Source organism: Urocampus carinirostris, chromosome 10, assembly GCF_059441175.1.
Source record: "Urocampus carinirostris isolate Australia breed hairy pipefish chromosome 10, RoL_Ucar_1.0, whole genome shotgun sequence".
NCBI classification, from domain to species: domain Eukaryota; kingdom Metazoa; phylum Chordata; class Actinopteri; order Syngnathiformes; family Syngnathidae; genus Urocampus; species Urocampus carinirostris.
Window position 1 is genome coordinate 35,406,159 of NC_142358.1, and position 15,021 is coordinate 35,421,179.

A 15,021-nucleotide genomic window follows, 5' to 3' on the forward strand; every position below is an offset into this window, starting at 1 on the left:
GTTGATTATTTTTTCATTCCTGTGGCAACGAGTCAAATAAATATCTTCATTTGCATTGATCGGACTATGTTTGTTGTGCAAATTGGAACTTTAGAAAATAGGGCTTTCATTCTGTGTTTTTTCTTGATGCTCTCTCAATCTTGTAAATACAAAATTTACTGTCGCAACAAAGAACGATTTTTATAATTGCAGGTAAATTTAGAGATGATATGTGGTGAGAAGTTGGCTAGTGGCGCTAATGGAATCTGTTGATTAATTGTATCCCTGTTTGTGAGCAGAGGATAATTGCATGTAAGACAAATTACTTATCCAACAGTTTCAGATTCAGATTCAGATATACTTTATTGTCATTCTTGTACAAGTGTATACAGAACAAAATGTCGATACATCTGACCCGCACAGTTTCCGTGAATGTACAGATATAAATATGTAGTTGGAGTATTGAAATACTAAATAATATACTAAATAATTGTAGCTATGAGTACTATACAGTAGTGCAAAGAGTGCAAGAGGAGCAGCTGAACAGATGTGCAAAATGGGAAGACAGGTAAACAAGTCAAAAATTGTCAAATTTTGTCCGTGAGGCGGAGAGGATAATACTATCTTCATCTGAATTATAGTAGTATAATATTATTATAGTAAGGGATTCTTTGTCTATTTTATGAGTACAGTAGAAACCCAGGAGATATTGTTTTCAATTTTGAAGTGAAACTGCCATATGGCAGGGTATCAAACCAACGGTAATGAGCTAACCCTGGTACCCCAGATGAAAACATTAAAATAATGAAACAGTATGTAATAAATACTACTCATGTGTAATATGTACGTATATGATAAGATATCATGATGAATAATGACATTTTACTTACCTTTAGTGTGATGTGAATTGAGCTGATACAGTAAACTTACTGGGTAGGTGCATAGCAGGTAACAAAGCGGCTGTCACGGAACGGGAAGCAGGAAGTAGGAACTAATTTGCGTAGACGTCCTCACACTTTTTGTCCAAAACACAAACGGACCAGACCAAAAAACAAAACGGGTCAAACAGAGGCGAAACTACAAACTAGGCATTTCCAGAATTAAACAGAGCTTGCAGGAATCTCTCAGAATGTTGCACCAAAGTGCAACAAAGTCCAACAAGTACAACTAGTATAACCATGTATAAACAAGTTTTCAACAACGATCTGGCAAAGCGCAGTTCAAAAGGGCAAGTTTAAGTACCCACAGGAGTAATCAGAAAATGTGAGTCAGCCGGTGTAGAGGGGCGGTGCCAGCAGGGCGCCATGGCAACCGTCCAGAGCCTGACAGCAGCTGCTTAAAACTAAGACTATTTTTTTAAATAAGGACTTTAATCATCTCATTTTTCTTGATAATTGTCCCAATAGTCGATTGGTTACGGGCATATTCCTTAACGAGGGTAACAGCGCTTGTTCTTTCTTCATATTTCTTTATTGTCTCAAGCTTTGATTCCATTGTTATCACCTTCCTGCTTCGCCTTTAACCATCGCTACAAACAAATTAAAGTTTTTCACACTAGATTCTAAATTGAACAAAGATACAGAAACTACACTTTATAAGAGGAAGTTCAGTCAATAGCATATTGGCATCTTCATTAAGGAGTGGGGCAAACCATTCGCAGACCAGCGTTTTATTTTACATGATATGGACCAATAGCACTGGAATCTTAGAAATGTCCTAGGCTCATGGCTCGCATAGTCATATGAACAGACACTGCAAAGTTAGATTTTTTTGTAACTTTTTAGGTATGTAAAACAATTTATTGTGGATATTGCATAGTGGGAAAAATGTTATATGAGGTGGCGGAATAAACTCCTTTTGGTAAAACTGTCTGACAAGAGCAGATGCTTTAAAATTGTGCCAGTTCAGCTGTAATAAAATGGAAGATATAGGCAATTTTACAGCACCAGTGCATTACTATGCTAATTGTAGATGTAAGATAATTATTTAGTCTCTTGCAATAGAAAATGTAAACCATCGTCTTAATTATACATATTTTAGCTGGTAATGTACTTCTTTTTACTCCATTGAAATAAGTGCAAAATCAGTGTGAATTTCCATCACTAACAAAGAGTAATTTGTGAGAATTGTACATCATTTTTTGCAAAACAAAATCCCTGCTAATCCCTGCAGTGTCGTTAAGACAAGGTAAGAAACATACAGTTCTTGCTACACATAGGAGGATTTTCTCCTCCTTTCTTTCCTTACAGGTTTTATACAAGCATCAATTGAGTCTTTTACCCAGGGGAAATATATACCCATACATTAGCAGCTCATTATAAAAATGAAAGAAAGAAATAGGCAATTGATAACAGGACAACACAATTGATTTCCTTGATTGTTTAGGAGAGTTTGTGGATTGACTTTCTTGAAAAGCAACAGACATCTGGGCATCTCAGTCTAACTGTTATTACTGTAACATCAATTGGTGTAAAACTTAAGTATTTTGTTTTTGAAATATGGGATATCAGTAAACGTAGGTTCATCGAATGCTGTCAGTGAACTTTCTTATAAACTTGGGATTCGGCATTTAAATGTATTCAAATTTGGTTTTAAATTTCTACCTAATTAACTATTTGATATATTTCAAGACCTACAGAAGAATGTATGATAGATCTATGTAAACATAGACTAGCAAATGCAAGATTACACCCCCTAACTTTCACCCACCCAAAAATGTGGTTCTAAAGTATCCCACTTTTTAGTAATGTGAGTTTTGAAAAAAAGTTCTGGGAAAAAAGGTATCAGATCCATTTCATACATTTTAACACTTAGCCTCATTGCTTTATGTCGGGTCTGATAAAATTGATGTGAAAACACTGTCCGGATTCGAACATTCACCAAATATCGATATCTGTTTAACCCTTGCATCAACTTTAGAGTCACTGCCATAGGGCTAACTTCTATGAATACACAAGTAGATATGTCTTTGAATAAAAAGTTTTAATTGTGATTTTACTACCTTAGAAACAATATCCCACTTCCAAGCTGGTAATCCCTTCTACTTTTCCCTTGGTTTAATTAATCGACAAAACAGTAAAAGACTGGCAACGTTATTTGAACTTGACAGCACATAGCCAACAATGGCAAGTGATGCTTGGGATCTGCTAAAAGCTATGCACTATCAATGACACACAAAGCCTTAAACTCAAGTCAGTTAATTTACTTGTAGAGCCCTTAATCACAAAGAGTCTCAAAGGGCTCTCCTGACCACCATTACAACATCCGCTAATCTAAAACCTATGTGAAGGCAAGAAAAAACTCAAAGACTTCAGCATAGGAAAATTAACAAACCTTAAGAAGACGGTAACGCATGAGGTAATCCCCCTTCTAGGGTGAAGTGGTCATTGATAGCGATATTTCAGAGCAGGGTTAGACTATGCCACTGAAACATAAATGTTTAATCTGGATTCTCAATGAATAGTTTAGGGAGATATCCAAATAATGAAGTTTTCAAACAGATAAATTAATGAGGTAGATGCAGTCCAAGAAATTGTATGTTACTGCTCAGAGAAACATTGGGCCATCAACTTGAATACATATACGGAATCATTTAAAAATAGATAGCTCCAGAAATTGTGCAATCGAGTTTCTTGCCCAGTACTCACGATGACCCCAAGCACAGGGTAAACTGTCGCAAGCAAAAAGTGGTGTCTAGTGAAATGTTCAACCCAGTTTTCAAAGAACTACGTTGTGCAATTTTGTGTGTTTGTTTACTACATCAAGCAAAACAACTGTTTTTGCACCATCACGGCTTTAAGTTTTATTTAAGTCAAGTCAAGTCAAGTCATTTTTATTTATATAGCCCTTAAGCACAAAGAGTCTCAAACGGCTGCACAGGTTATTTCACAGACTATTATTTCAGACTATTATTACACCATCCCCTGATCTGGAAACAACATGAGGGCAAGGAAAAACTCAAAACCTCAACATGAGGAAAATGAAGAAACCTTGAGAAGGGACCGCAAATGTGGTATCCCCTTTCAGGATTACCAGGCAAAGGATGTTGCAATTACAAATAATACAGAGATATTGTCCACAAAAAGTATAGGTTATTCATATGCTATAGAGTAGAAGTGTGTTTTAAGCTTAGATTTAAACATTTCCACTGAGGTTGCAGATCGGATCTCAGGGGGAAAAACAATCCAAAGCACTGGTCCCCGGATGGAGAATGCTCACGAACCTGCGGAACACTTCTTGGCTCTTGGGATCTCCAGTAGACCAGCGCTTTCAGAACGAAGGCTTCGGACCGGAACATAGGGGGGAATTAGATCTGAAAGATATTAGGGAGCAAGTCCATGTATAATTTTGTATAATACTGAGAGAACCTTCAAATCACATCTTAGGCTAACAGGGAGCCAATACAGGTTAGCCAGAATCTGCGTGATGTGATCGGACTTTTTTGTCCTAGTTTAAAGCCTCGCTGCAGCATTTTGTACCAGCTGAAGACTCTTGATTCTGGACTTTGGGAGACCGGAGAGTAGTGCATTACAGTAATCGAGACGGGAGGAAACAAACGCGTGAATTATAATCTAGATATGATTTAGAAGAAAGTAGACAAAATTAATATAATTCTGTTTTAAAAGTGACATGAGTTTTAATATTAAATCTGCAGTTTAGTGCCCTTTTTCAGCCATTGTCGAAATAAGGGCCATAAAGCTATACTGAAACCCTTACTTTTGCCACACAGTTTATATTGTCCTATATTTCTTCGCTTTGCTATCATTCTCTCCAGCTATCAGGTGCCGGTGGTGTCAATAATCTCAGATCTATTCACCGAAAGTGTCTGACACCAATTGCAGATTAGGAACATTTAAGAGTTTGAAGAGGGTTGTGGTGATGGTCCTAGAGGTGTTGCACATTGGAACCATGGAAGGTTCAAATAAATCAAAGACATGCAGCCAGAAGCAGGTTAGTGAAACATACATAAAACTGCTGGGTGTCAGGAAAATAAGGTATTGACTGACAATGTGGATTCAGGGATGGAGAGGGAGAAAGAGATCGAGTATGACATATCATTAAGGAAATTGTTCTCCAGTAGGCTTGAGATGGGACGTCTCGATGTAGCAGTGTCACTGCAGAGAAGGTCATCCATGAGAAGGGTAAAACTTGATACACGAGGCTCGCTATCGGACGTAATAGGAAAACGGGAAGGGAGGGTCGGTATGAAGTTTGTACACGCCAGACGAAACACGTATCAGTGTTGGTACCGCCTGGAGCCAAACTTGCTGGGGATGTTTTTAGCCATTTGACCCAGCCGACCTCAAAGTGTCACAAGTGAACAAAGATAGGATTGAGGACCTTGTTATTTCATGGACCTATCAAAGTCAGGGACATAATCATGACACTACTAGTAACAATAATTCATTGCGGTTCCTTTCATAAGAACAGTCACTAAGGTAGGGCGGATCAATCCAAATATCAATATAATACCGACCGAGTTTTTGGATCTGATCGATACTATTTTTTTGCGATTAATACTGTTTTACCATTGTAACTGTCACTTTAATTTTTATTAGTTGGTCCTAAGATTATACATACATAGTTGGTTGGTTGGTTGGTTGGTCGGTCGGTCGGTCGGTCGGTCGGTCGGTCGGTCGGTCGGTTGGCTGGTTGGCTGGTTGGCTGGTTGGTTGGTTGGTTGGTTGGTTGGTTGGTTGGTTGGTTGGTTGGTTGGTTGGTTGGTTGGTTGGTTGGCTGGTTGGTTGGTTGGTTGTTTGGTTGGTTGGTTGGTTGGTTGGTTGGTTGGTTGGTTGGTTGGTTGGTTGGTTGGTTGGTTGGTTGGTTGGTTGGATCCCTTAACCACTTGGTTCATAGGAGCACCATTTTCTGTGGTGCGTCCTGGGCCAACATGTGTTTCCACTTTAATTTCTGACTATGAATTGAATGTTTTTATACACCACTTTGAGTTGTAATTTGTTTTTCAAAAAGTGCAATACAAATACATTTTGATTGGATGCATTTTACCTTTCAAATGTCAAACACTTTATCCGCACGACTGACTTAATTTTCTAAATATTGTACGCAGGAAGATATTCTAGTTGTCTGGTTGACAAGTATTTTTATATTCGTCACATTGCTGCCTTTTTGGTATGACACTTGTTGAAAAACTGTTGCAGTTGTCAGGACCAGAACAGAGACAGGACCCACTTGTGTGCGTTTATTTTAGTTTTATTGGAAAGAAAGGAAAGGATAGTACACACGATCCGTAGATCGCTGGTCGCGGGAGCAGGTTGCTCAGACGTGGAAGTGGTATTTCCATGGCGAGTGATGGCAGTGTCGAGAGCTGAAAAAACAGATCAGTAGCCGGGACGGGAGGGCAAAAATCGTGGTCGAGTTCAGAAAAGGGGTCGGAGCCGGGAAACAGACGGGAATCGGAACAGGAGAGAGTCAGGGTCGGAAGGCTTGCCTAGCGTAAGCTGCGGTTCGCAGACGGACTGACAACCGGTGACAGGAAGACGGGGTATAAAAAGTGACAGGGAGCGAATTAGCATCCGAGGCAGTTGGCGCCAAAGGAGCAGGCTCAGGTGCCTCGCATCAGTAATCATGACAGCAGTAGTAGAAATATTTTATTTGTTATACTTTTAAATGTTTTTAGATTGAGCTGTCCGAACTCGTTGAACTTTGTTGATTTATTTAAACAAAATATTGTGCAATGGACAGTATTATAGATGTCGTGTTGGCATTGTTATATTTGTCTTGAAGTTACCGTATTTTCACAACTGTAAATCGCACATAAAAATCTCTGATTTTGAAATTATGCAGCGCTCCCTATCGGGCAGGGAATACTGTCTCTCATGCAAACCGTCGGATGTAGACCACCTCAGTGGCCTAGGGTTGGGCTCCTGCCCTGATACTAGGAAGATCCGAGCCTTAGCTAAAGTCAAGACTTTTTTGTGTGAAATCTGATGCTTCTGTAAGACGTTAATTTTTCCACCTAAATGCAACTTTTATGCGTGTTCTGCGTCTTTAAGCGTCTCCTGGTTGATTGCCATCATATCTCGCTTGCACGTAAGAGGACGTGTGACGTTACACGCAATGCATTGTTAGCGGAAGTGCTCATGGATGCTAGCACCGTAGCATATCTAGTTTAAAAAGTTATTGTGCGACTGGGGGCCGACCAGAGTTGTCCCCCCAAATATTAATTATGTCAAAAACCTCACGTTCCCTCCATTGAATGCTCTCTGTGTTTTCGTCCACAATAATGTGTTGATTTCTATGCTTCGCGGAAGAAAATTGAAACCGGGAAGCCGTGAGTGATACAAATTAAGTCATCGAAGGTTTGCAAGTGGAGAAAGCTGATAAACGAACTCCGACAAGTTTTCAGCCGAGTGTTTTACTTTGCAATCAATACTTAATTAAACCACTATCAAACTCAGTTTTGCCACCGCTGTATTTTTAAATTAGCACACTTGTATCTTTGTTTGTGATTTGCCGAAAAATGCCCCCATTCCCCTGCATGAAATGTCTCCCCTCGCACAAAAGTAAGTAAAACGTCTTTGTATCTTGCTTTTGGGGAAATGTAGTAGAACAGTAAAGCATGGAGTATTTGCACCTAGTATACGACGGCGCTGTGGTTAGCGTGAGCGGCACAGTTATGAGGTCTTGAGATCAAACCTTGCTGAATGGAGTTTGCATGTTCTCCATGTGTTTGCGTGTGTTTCCGCTGGGCACTCGGGTTTCCTCCCTCATTCCAAAAACATGCTTGTCAGGTTAATTAGTTGGTCAAAATTGTCCCTAGGTGTGAATGAGCGAGTGAGTTGTTTTTCTCTGTGTGCCCTGCGACTGGCTGGCAACAAGTTCAGGGTGTCCCCTGCCCACTGCCCAAAGAAAGCTGGGAAGGATTGATAGTATAAAGGGTTTGCGAAGCTAATCGGTAAGTATCAAGCTTATGGGAACGTTTTTAGTATTATAAATTACCATCAAATCGAAGGAGTGTCTTTGATTAGATCTCTGTCCACACATACAGGAAGCCCCCACTTCAAAGTGGTGCTTCCTGTGTAGGACGTTCAACATTGGGTCCTACTCATAATTTGCAAAACCCCCATAAATGTGGGGAGGTGGGACATTATCTCACACGTGAGAATGAGCAAGTGAATTGTCTGTCTCTGTTACTGGCTCCTAGCCAATCATAGCTTGGGAAACCTGTGACGTTTTCTATGGCTCGCTATTAGGCGCTGTCCTTGACAATTCAAAATCTGATTGGTAAAGCAACTGTCTCATCAGCAGTGATGTTTCAGGGCCTGCAGATCACATTGTGAAGGCCTCCAAGTAGATTTGTGACCCTGGCAACAGCTAATTGCTGAAATGTGATTGGTTGAATGCCTGAATATGAAAAACACTTCTGGAAACAGCGCAAACAGGGGAGAACCAATAAAAGGAAGCTGCCAAATCAATTGTCTTTAAGGACAAAATATAATTGACATGATTCAGTTATTTTTTAGGCCAGCAAAGAAGGCCTTGCAGCCCCTGATGTCCAACGACAGCTTCCATTGGATTCACAACAAAATTCCCAGTGTCGGCCACTCTTATTGGTCACAGAGTCTGCTTGGGGCACAATATTTTCTCTGGTCTTTCGTATATGATTTTCAAGACCAGATACAAATGTTGAAATCTTGATATTCATAAGCAGGCACCGTAGACAGTGCAATATCAAAAGCATTGATTATCATTCCTTCCTGTTACTTTGAAGCATAACAGATTGAATTCTCCTGCTATCAACAAACGTGATTCAGCAAAAGCATCCTTTCACACTTCTGTAACAAGATAAGAGCTTGTTAGCCTCTTAAACCAGAAAGATAACACTTCTCACATTTACGATTGCTGAGTTCTGAAAACTAGGGGTGGGAGAAAGCATCCCAAAATAGATATCATCGATACAAAGCAAGTCCTTGGATCGTGTAAAGCAAATAAGCTCAGCACATCCATCTTTTCCCTCATTTTCTTTTTTCTTTCTTTTCCACCAACAAAAACTGAACAGTTACAGTTGTCCAGTTCAAATAACTCAGAACTTTGGAATGGATGGAAAGACTGCGTTCCCTTTTGCACGGTTCCCAGACGTACCGATTCACCATGTACCATAATGAAATCAGATAAAATGAAGTTTTGAATGTAGTTAAAACATCCAGGGCTATGTATTGATAAAATAATGCTCTCACCAAATGTTATTTTGTCGATTGGAGGGACATTTTCAAGTATAGAACATAACACAAATTTCTCACTTCTTGCTAACAACTTTAGCAATTTCAAACACCGTCATACTTCCAGACATCCAGTGGTTAAAAACTCCCATAATCTCTGGTGCTTCCGCAAATCTATGTAACTGCCCTAATCAGAAGCTAATAATTACAGAAACAAACAGGAAAGGCAGCGTGGCGTGGACTTTTTTTTTTCAACCACAGAAAAGTAAAATGTGTGTGGTAAATCGGTCTGATACTGTGGCAACACCACACATTTACATAAAATACACGGAAAAAGGGGCAGCACGGCGGGGCAGTGGTTAGCGCGTGTGCGGCACAGTTGTAAGGTCTTGGGAACCTCCTGTGTGGGTTCAAATCCAGCTACCGGACTTCCTGTGCGGAGTTTGTATGTTCTCCCCGTGCCAAAGACATGCATTTCAGGTGGATTGGCCGGTCCAAATTGTCCCTAGGTGTGAATGAGCGAGCGAGTTGTCTCTCCCTGTGTGCCCTGCGAATGGCTGGCAACCAGTTCAGGGTGTCCCCTGCCCACTGCCCGATGATTGCTGGGATGGGCTCCAGCACCCCCGCGACCGTACTGAAGATGACTGAGGCTCGCCACGGAAGATCTACTTCCGCGTTCGGATCACAATCCGAGTACGAGAGCGACTTGCTTCCAAACACCGGATCTTGGGCGCAGCCCTTCCTCTTTCCTTCAATAATACTTAACGTTACGCAATTGGGTCCTGTTTCCGTTCTGGTCCTGACACCTAAGGCCACTGAGCTGGTGTCAGTCCACTGCTTTACATGACACACGGGGCGCACTGCACGATAGAGCGCATACTCGAAAAAGAAATTTATGTGTGCCATATTGTTGTGGAAGTACTTGGGTTGGATCAATAGCATGGATTCCCAGTATCACCCACCCTTTCTGTGAAGGGTGGGTGATACTGGGAATCCATGCTAAATTCAAGTGACAGTCAAGAATGACTCAGAAAAATTTAACAATGTTAAGGTATTCTGTGAAAAGTCTTTCTGGTATATGGTGCCTGTCCTGCTCAGATGCCCGTCACGTCACTCTGCCCTTTGCTTTGGACCATCAATGTCAACAGTACAATCCTGTGTGGGCTTGATTTGTGATCTGTTCCTCTCACTTTTACACTCTTGCCTCCTGGTCTGTTCTCTTTCGCTGGTCAGTGATCAAATTGATTGATGAGCGAGTGTTGAGAAGGAAATGTCAGATGCCGTTAGATCATGACTCAGCCAAAACGCGTCATTCCTGCGTATTTCTTTCCGCAGCATTGATTACAGGGCAATGGGAAATCCCTCGTTCCTTCCGTGAATTAACAGTCGCTGATTTTCAAACAACACCCAGGGGCTCTCTAAATTAATTGGGCCGCGTTGCTTGAAAGGTTTAACAGGATTAGAATGAAAAAAATGGGACTTCTTACATGATCTATTGTTATGTCGCACCAACTTTACACAAGGGACGAACGCACAACAGTTTGCCTGCTCAGATAAATGTGACTAGAAGGCGTAAGTCATTCATTTCCTCATTGCCAGAGAACAATGTCTAAAACAGATCCTGAGGCATAGAAAGTAGCCTCTAATACAGGGGTGTCAAACTCATTTTAACTTGGGGGCCACACGATAGAACAAACATTCTGTCAGGGGCCGGACTAGTAGATTAAAGAGAAAGGAAAAGATATAAAGAAATATGAGAAAGAGGGAGGAAAAAGGAGAGAGGGAGGGACAAAGAAAGGAAGAGAGAGAGAAAAAAGATAAAAAGTCATGAGAGAGGGGGAAAAGGAAGGGAGAGGAAAAAATAAATCCAAAGAGAAATAGAAAGACAGAAGGAGAGAAAAGAGAAAAGAAAGCGCAAAGGGTATGAAGAGAGAAAGAGAAAAGAGAGAACGGGAGAAAAGGAAGTTAGAGCAAAAGAGGTTAAAAGACACAGAGAAAGAGACAAAGAGCAACAAAGGAAGAGAAAAAGAGACACAGAGAGTGAAAGAGACAGAGACAGCTGAGAACCATGTAAAAAAATAGCCTCATAATACTCACCCAAAATGCTTTTTATTTGTTTACAAAATCCAGCTTAATTTCTTTCATTAAGAAGATTTCAATTTCTCTGTTGTACAGATGTGTTTCAGTTCCATCAAGAAGTTCTTCCGGGAAGCAGGAAGTCGGAAGTCATATGCGTAGACGATCTGTCACTTTATTTAGGAAATACAAGTTGTCCAACACACAAACGGACCAAAAACAAAACAAAACAGGTTTAAAGACAATCAAAATTACAAACTCGGCATTACTCAGACCAAACGGGCATGAACAGGGTTTCAACAAGGGTTAAACAATGGTCTGGCCACGGGCAGTCCCAAAAGGGGCGTTTAAGTACTCCAAAAGAAATCAGTCCAATGCGTCTCAGCCTGTAAGACTAGCTTTCGTGTGAGATTCAAGCAGGGTTGGGTAGGGTTACTTTAACTTGATTACTTTCAATTACTTTTGGATTACTCCAATACCAAATATGCTAATAAAAGACAAAGGAAACTAAATATGAATAAAATTACTAAATTTTGTGCAGGCTTGGGAGTAACAGAATACATGGAACGGCAAAAATGATGTTGGCAAGCTGTTTGGATTTATTTTCATTTTGTTTCTGTCGCATTTTATGTTCGTTTTGCCGGAGATCAAAGAGATCAAAGCCAGAGAGAAAGCTTACCATGTGTTGTGAGTCATAATTGTATTCATATTTAGTTCCTTTTGTCTTTTATCAGCATATTTGGTATTGGAGTAATCCAAAAGTAATTGAAAGTAATCAAGTAAAAGTAACCCTACCCAACCCTGGATTTAAGTGAAGTAATGGTAGATAACAGAATCAATGGCGGCGGCAGTGGCTCAGGAGGTAAAGCGCTCGTCTTGGGATCAAGAGATCTCAGTTCGAATCCCGGCTCCTCCGTGTTACATGTCGAAGTGTCCTTGGGTAAGACACTGAACCCTTAATACCCCCAATAAGCAGGTTAGCGCCTTACATGGCTGCACGGCCGCTATTGGGAAATGTGAAGCAAACTGTAAAGCGCTTTGGGAAGTCTTGACTTGAAAAGCGCTATATAAATGCAGATCATTTCATTTGCATGGTCATTGATCCCGTCAGGTCTATTGATCAAACTAGGCTGGTGCAAAAACAAGTAGGAATTACTGAACTGCAGGACATTATTAATGGAGACCATACAAGGTGTGCTGTATGTGGGTTGCTATAGGCTAGACTTACATTCCATATGGATGAATACAACTGTTACAGCTACCATACAGATGTAGTATTTTTGTTGTGGGGTAGAAAAATTAAATGTAAATGTTCCGGATGAATCAACCAGTTACAAATGGGGCTTTTTTTTTTTTAGCAAATGAACCATATTTTGCTCATAACATTTTTCTACGGACCACAAGTTCCACAGTGCTTAGGGGGATAAGAAATATCCCAGACGAGGAAAACAGCATGCAAACAAAAGCAATCTGAATACTTGAACGCTTATACATGCACAAGTACCGTATTTTCCGCACTATAAGGCGCACCGAGTTATAGAGCGCACCCCCAAAAAATAGTTTTTGGCCCTATATTGCCCATACATAAGGCGCACCGGACTATAAGGCGCTACAATGGGAACGTCGACAAAACAGTCAGATAGTTCAGTCAAACTTATTACCCCCCTTAACATTCCGAAAGCTTGCAAAGAAGCAAATACGTGTCTCAGACATATACGGAAACAGTGTCTGTACAATGTCACTCAAAAAAATAAAGGCTTTTAGGTGAGCTTTATAGTGCGGAAAATACGGTAATCAGAAAGTGAAAGGATAAATACAACTATTGCAACCAGAGTACTCACAAGTGGACGACGACCTTACTGGGATTTGTGTGAGCATTCACATGGGTTTTTTTTTATTAAAATACTTATATTTCCTTTTCAATACTTACATTTAAATGTAGCATTCTTAATATAAAGATATTTTTGTCTTTCCATACTATGAGGGAATTATGTAAAAACTGTGCTGCTTTTTATTTTATTGCTAAGGACTAACAAGGTGTAAGTTATGTCTAGGAGATAATGGCAACATTTTCTTATGTTTTGTAGGTTTTGAGCTTCAGTTGAGGATGGCGGGAGACTCCAGAATCCTCATGGACCACAACTTGGAGATAGGTGTAACACCTGCACAGGTAAAAGTCTCAAAACCAGTCATCCGATTTTTCAAGCAGAAAGAAGCAAAGCAAGCACAACCGAACCTGACTTATTAGAACGCGAACACATGGTTTTGCAGATAACAGATTATGAAACCGCTGTTTTTTTCTCAGATCTAACGGGTAGTGTTTTCCAGAAAGTGGAGATTAGAAAATGATTACAACTTCCCCTTTCTTCCTGAGTATGCTGTGTAAAGCTCAACAAGAGGAAACATAGCCCATTCATCAACGTAGAGCAGAGACGACTAATTAATTTGCGTTAGGGTCGTCACTCGCAGGGACTGTATTAACTCTGAAGGCCAAAGATTGGGTGGCACGATTTGTGACAGCTTCATTTATCACTCTGTTAGTTAAAGTGTGGGGCGGCATCGCAGCTGGGTGGCTAACGGATCTGTGGTACAGTTCTGAGGTCATGGGTTCAAATCCTTTAATAGCTTTCCTGTGCGGAGTTTGCATGATCTCCCAATGCTTGCGTGGGTTTCCTCCCACATCCCAAAAACATGCATGTCAGGTTAATTGGCCGATGCAAATTGTCCCTAGGTGTGACTGAGCCAGTAGTTTGCCCTGCTACTGGCTGGCCACCAGTTCAGGGTGTTCCCTGCCCGGTGCCTGAAGATAACTGGGATGGGCTCTAGCACCCCCGTGACCTTACTGAGGATAAGCAGTGCAGATTTGGAATGGATGGAGAGTTCAAGTACCGTAAATTCCGGACTATAAGCCGCTACTTTTTCCCAAACCTTCAACCCTGCGGCTTATTCAGTGATGCAGCCAATTTATGTAATATTTCTAACAGCTGCCAGCGGCGCTCGAGTACAAAAGGTAAGATTTAGACCGGTGGAATATATGCGCCGAGGAAGACTGCAACTTCTTAGCTTGTGCACAAATTAAATTAGCGTAGACATATCCTCATCATGCAAATTTCAAAAAGAAAGGTACATGACGTAGCTTTCAGGCTAAAAGCAAACGAGCAGTCCGATAAAGAAGGAAACAGAGCTACTGCACGTAAACCTCACTTTGCGAGCGTGTTGCTAGCGTGTTTTTGAATAAGGGAGCGTGGGACGACGTCCATATGACAAAGTCTTTTTCCCCTTACTGGGGAAGACGACTTTTATGACGTCAGTTATAAGGAGGAAGATGAGGACAGTTTACCGTGGTTTCTACAAGTACGGTATGTTTTTTTTTAACACACCCGTTTTTTGTGATGCGAGCGTGTTGCTAGTTGCGTTTTGCTACCCTTCACAGGCACGGTTTGGGATGAAAGTTATAATATTATAATTAAAGCTTTGAAAACTCTCTTGGTGTACCGTCTTTCTTTGTAAATATGTGTAACCAATGTATAATATGTATTTGCACCTGTATATTTTTGTAATGAATTTATTTGAGACACCTATTCTGATATGTTTTGCAAATTAAAAAAGGGGGGTGGAGCAAACGCGGGCTCACAGGAAGTGGGGTAAAGGTGCGTGAGACCTGTTGTCGCGGCGGACAATAGTGGATATATATTTTTCCCACCCTTACCTTTGGAAATATAGACTTTTTTTCCTTGGATTAGTTTCAACGGGTACCCGCATCAAACCTTAAGTACTGGTATCGTTT

The 15,021-nt window shown here is 40.7% G+C and overlaps 1 protein-coding gene across 1 annotated transcript in view; it reads left to right on the forward strand.

Moving 5' to 3' along the window:
- kcnj5 (potassium inwardly rectifying channel subfamily J member 5) overlaps positions 1–15,021 on the forward strand; it is a 56,277-nt gene that overhangs the window by 13,397 nt on the left and 27,859 nt on the right. The window contains exon 2 of the mRNA XM_088345228.1: positions 13,322–13,404. Within this exon, the coding sequence (XP_088201354.1) occupies positions 13,342–13,404 (63 nt within the window). The 5' untranslated portion in view covers positions 13,322–13,341. The remainder of the gene's footprint in view (positions 1–13,321; positions 13,405–15,021) is intronic.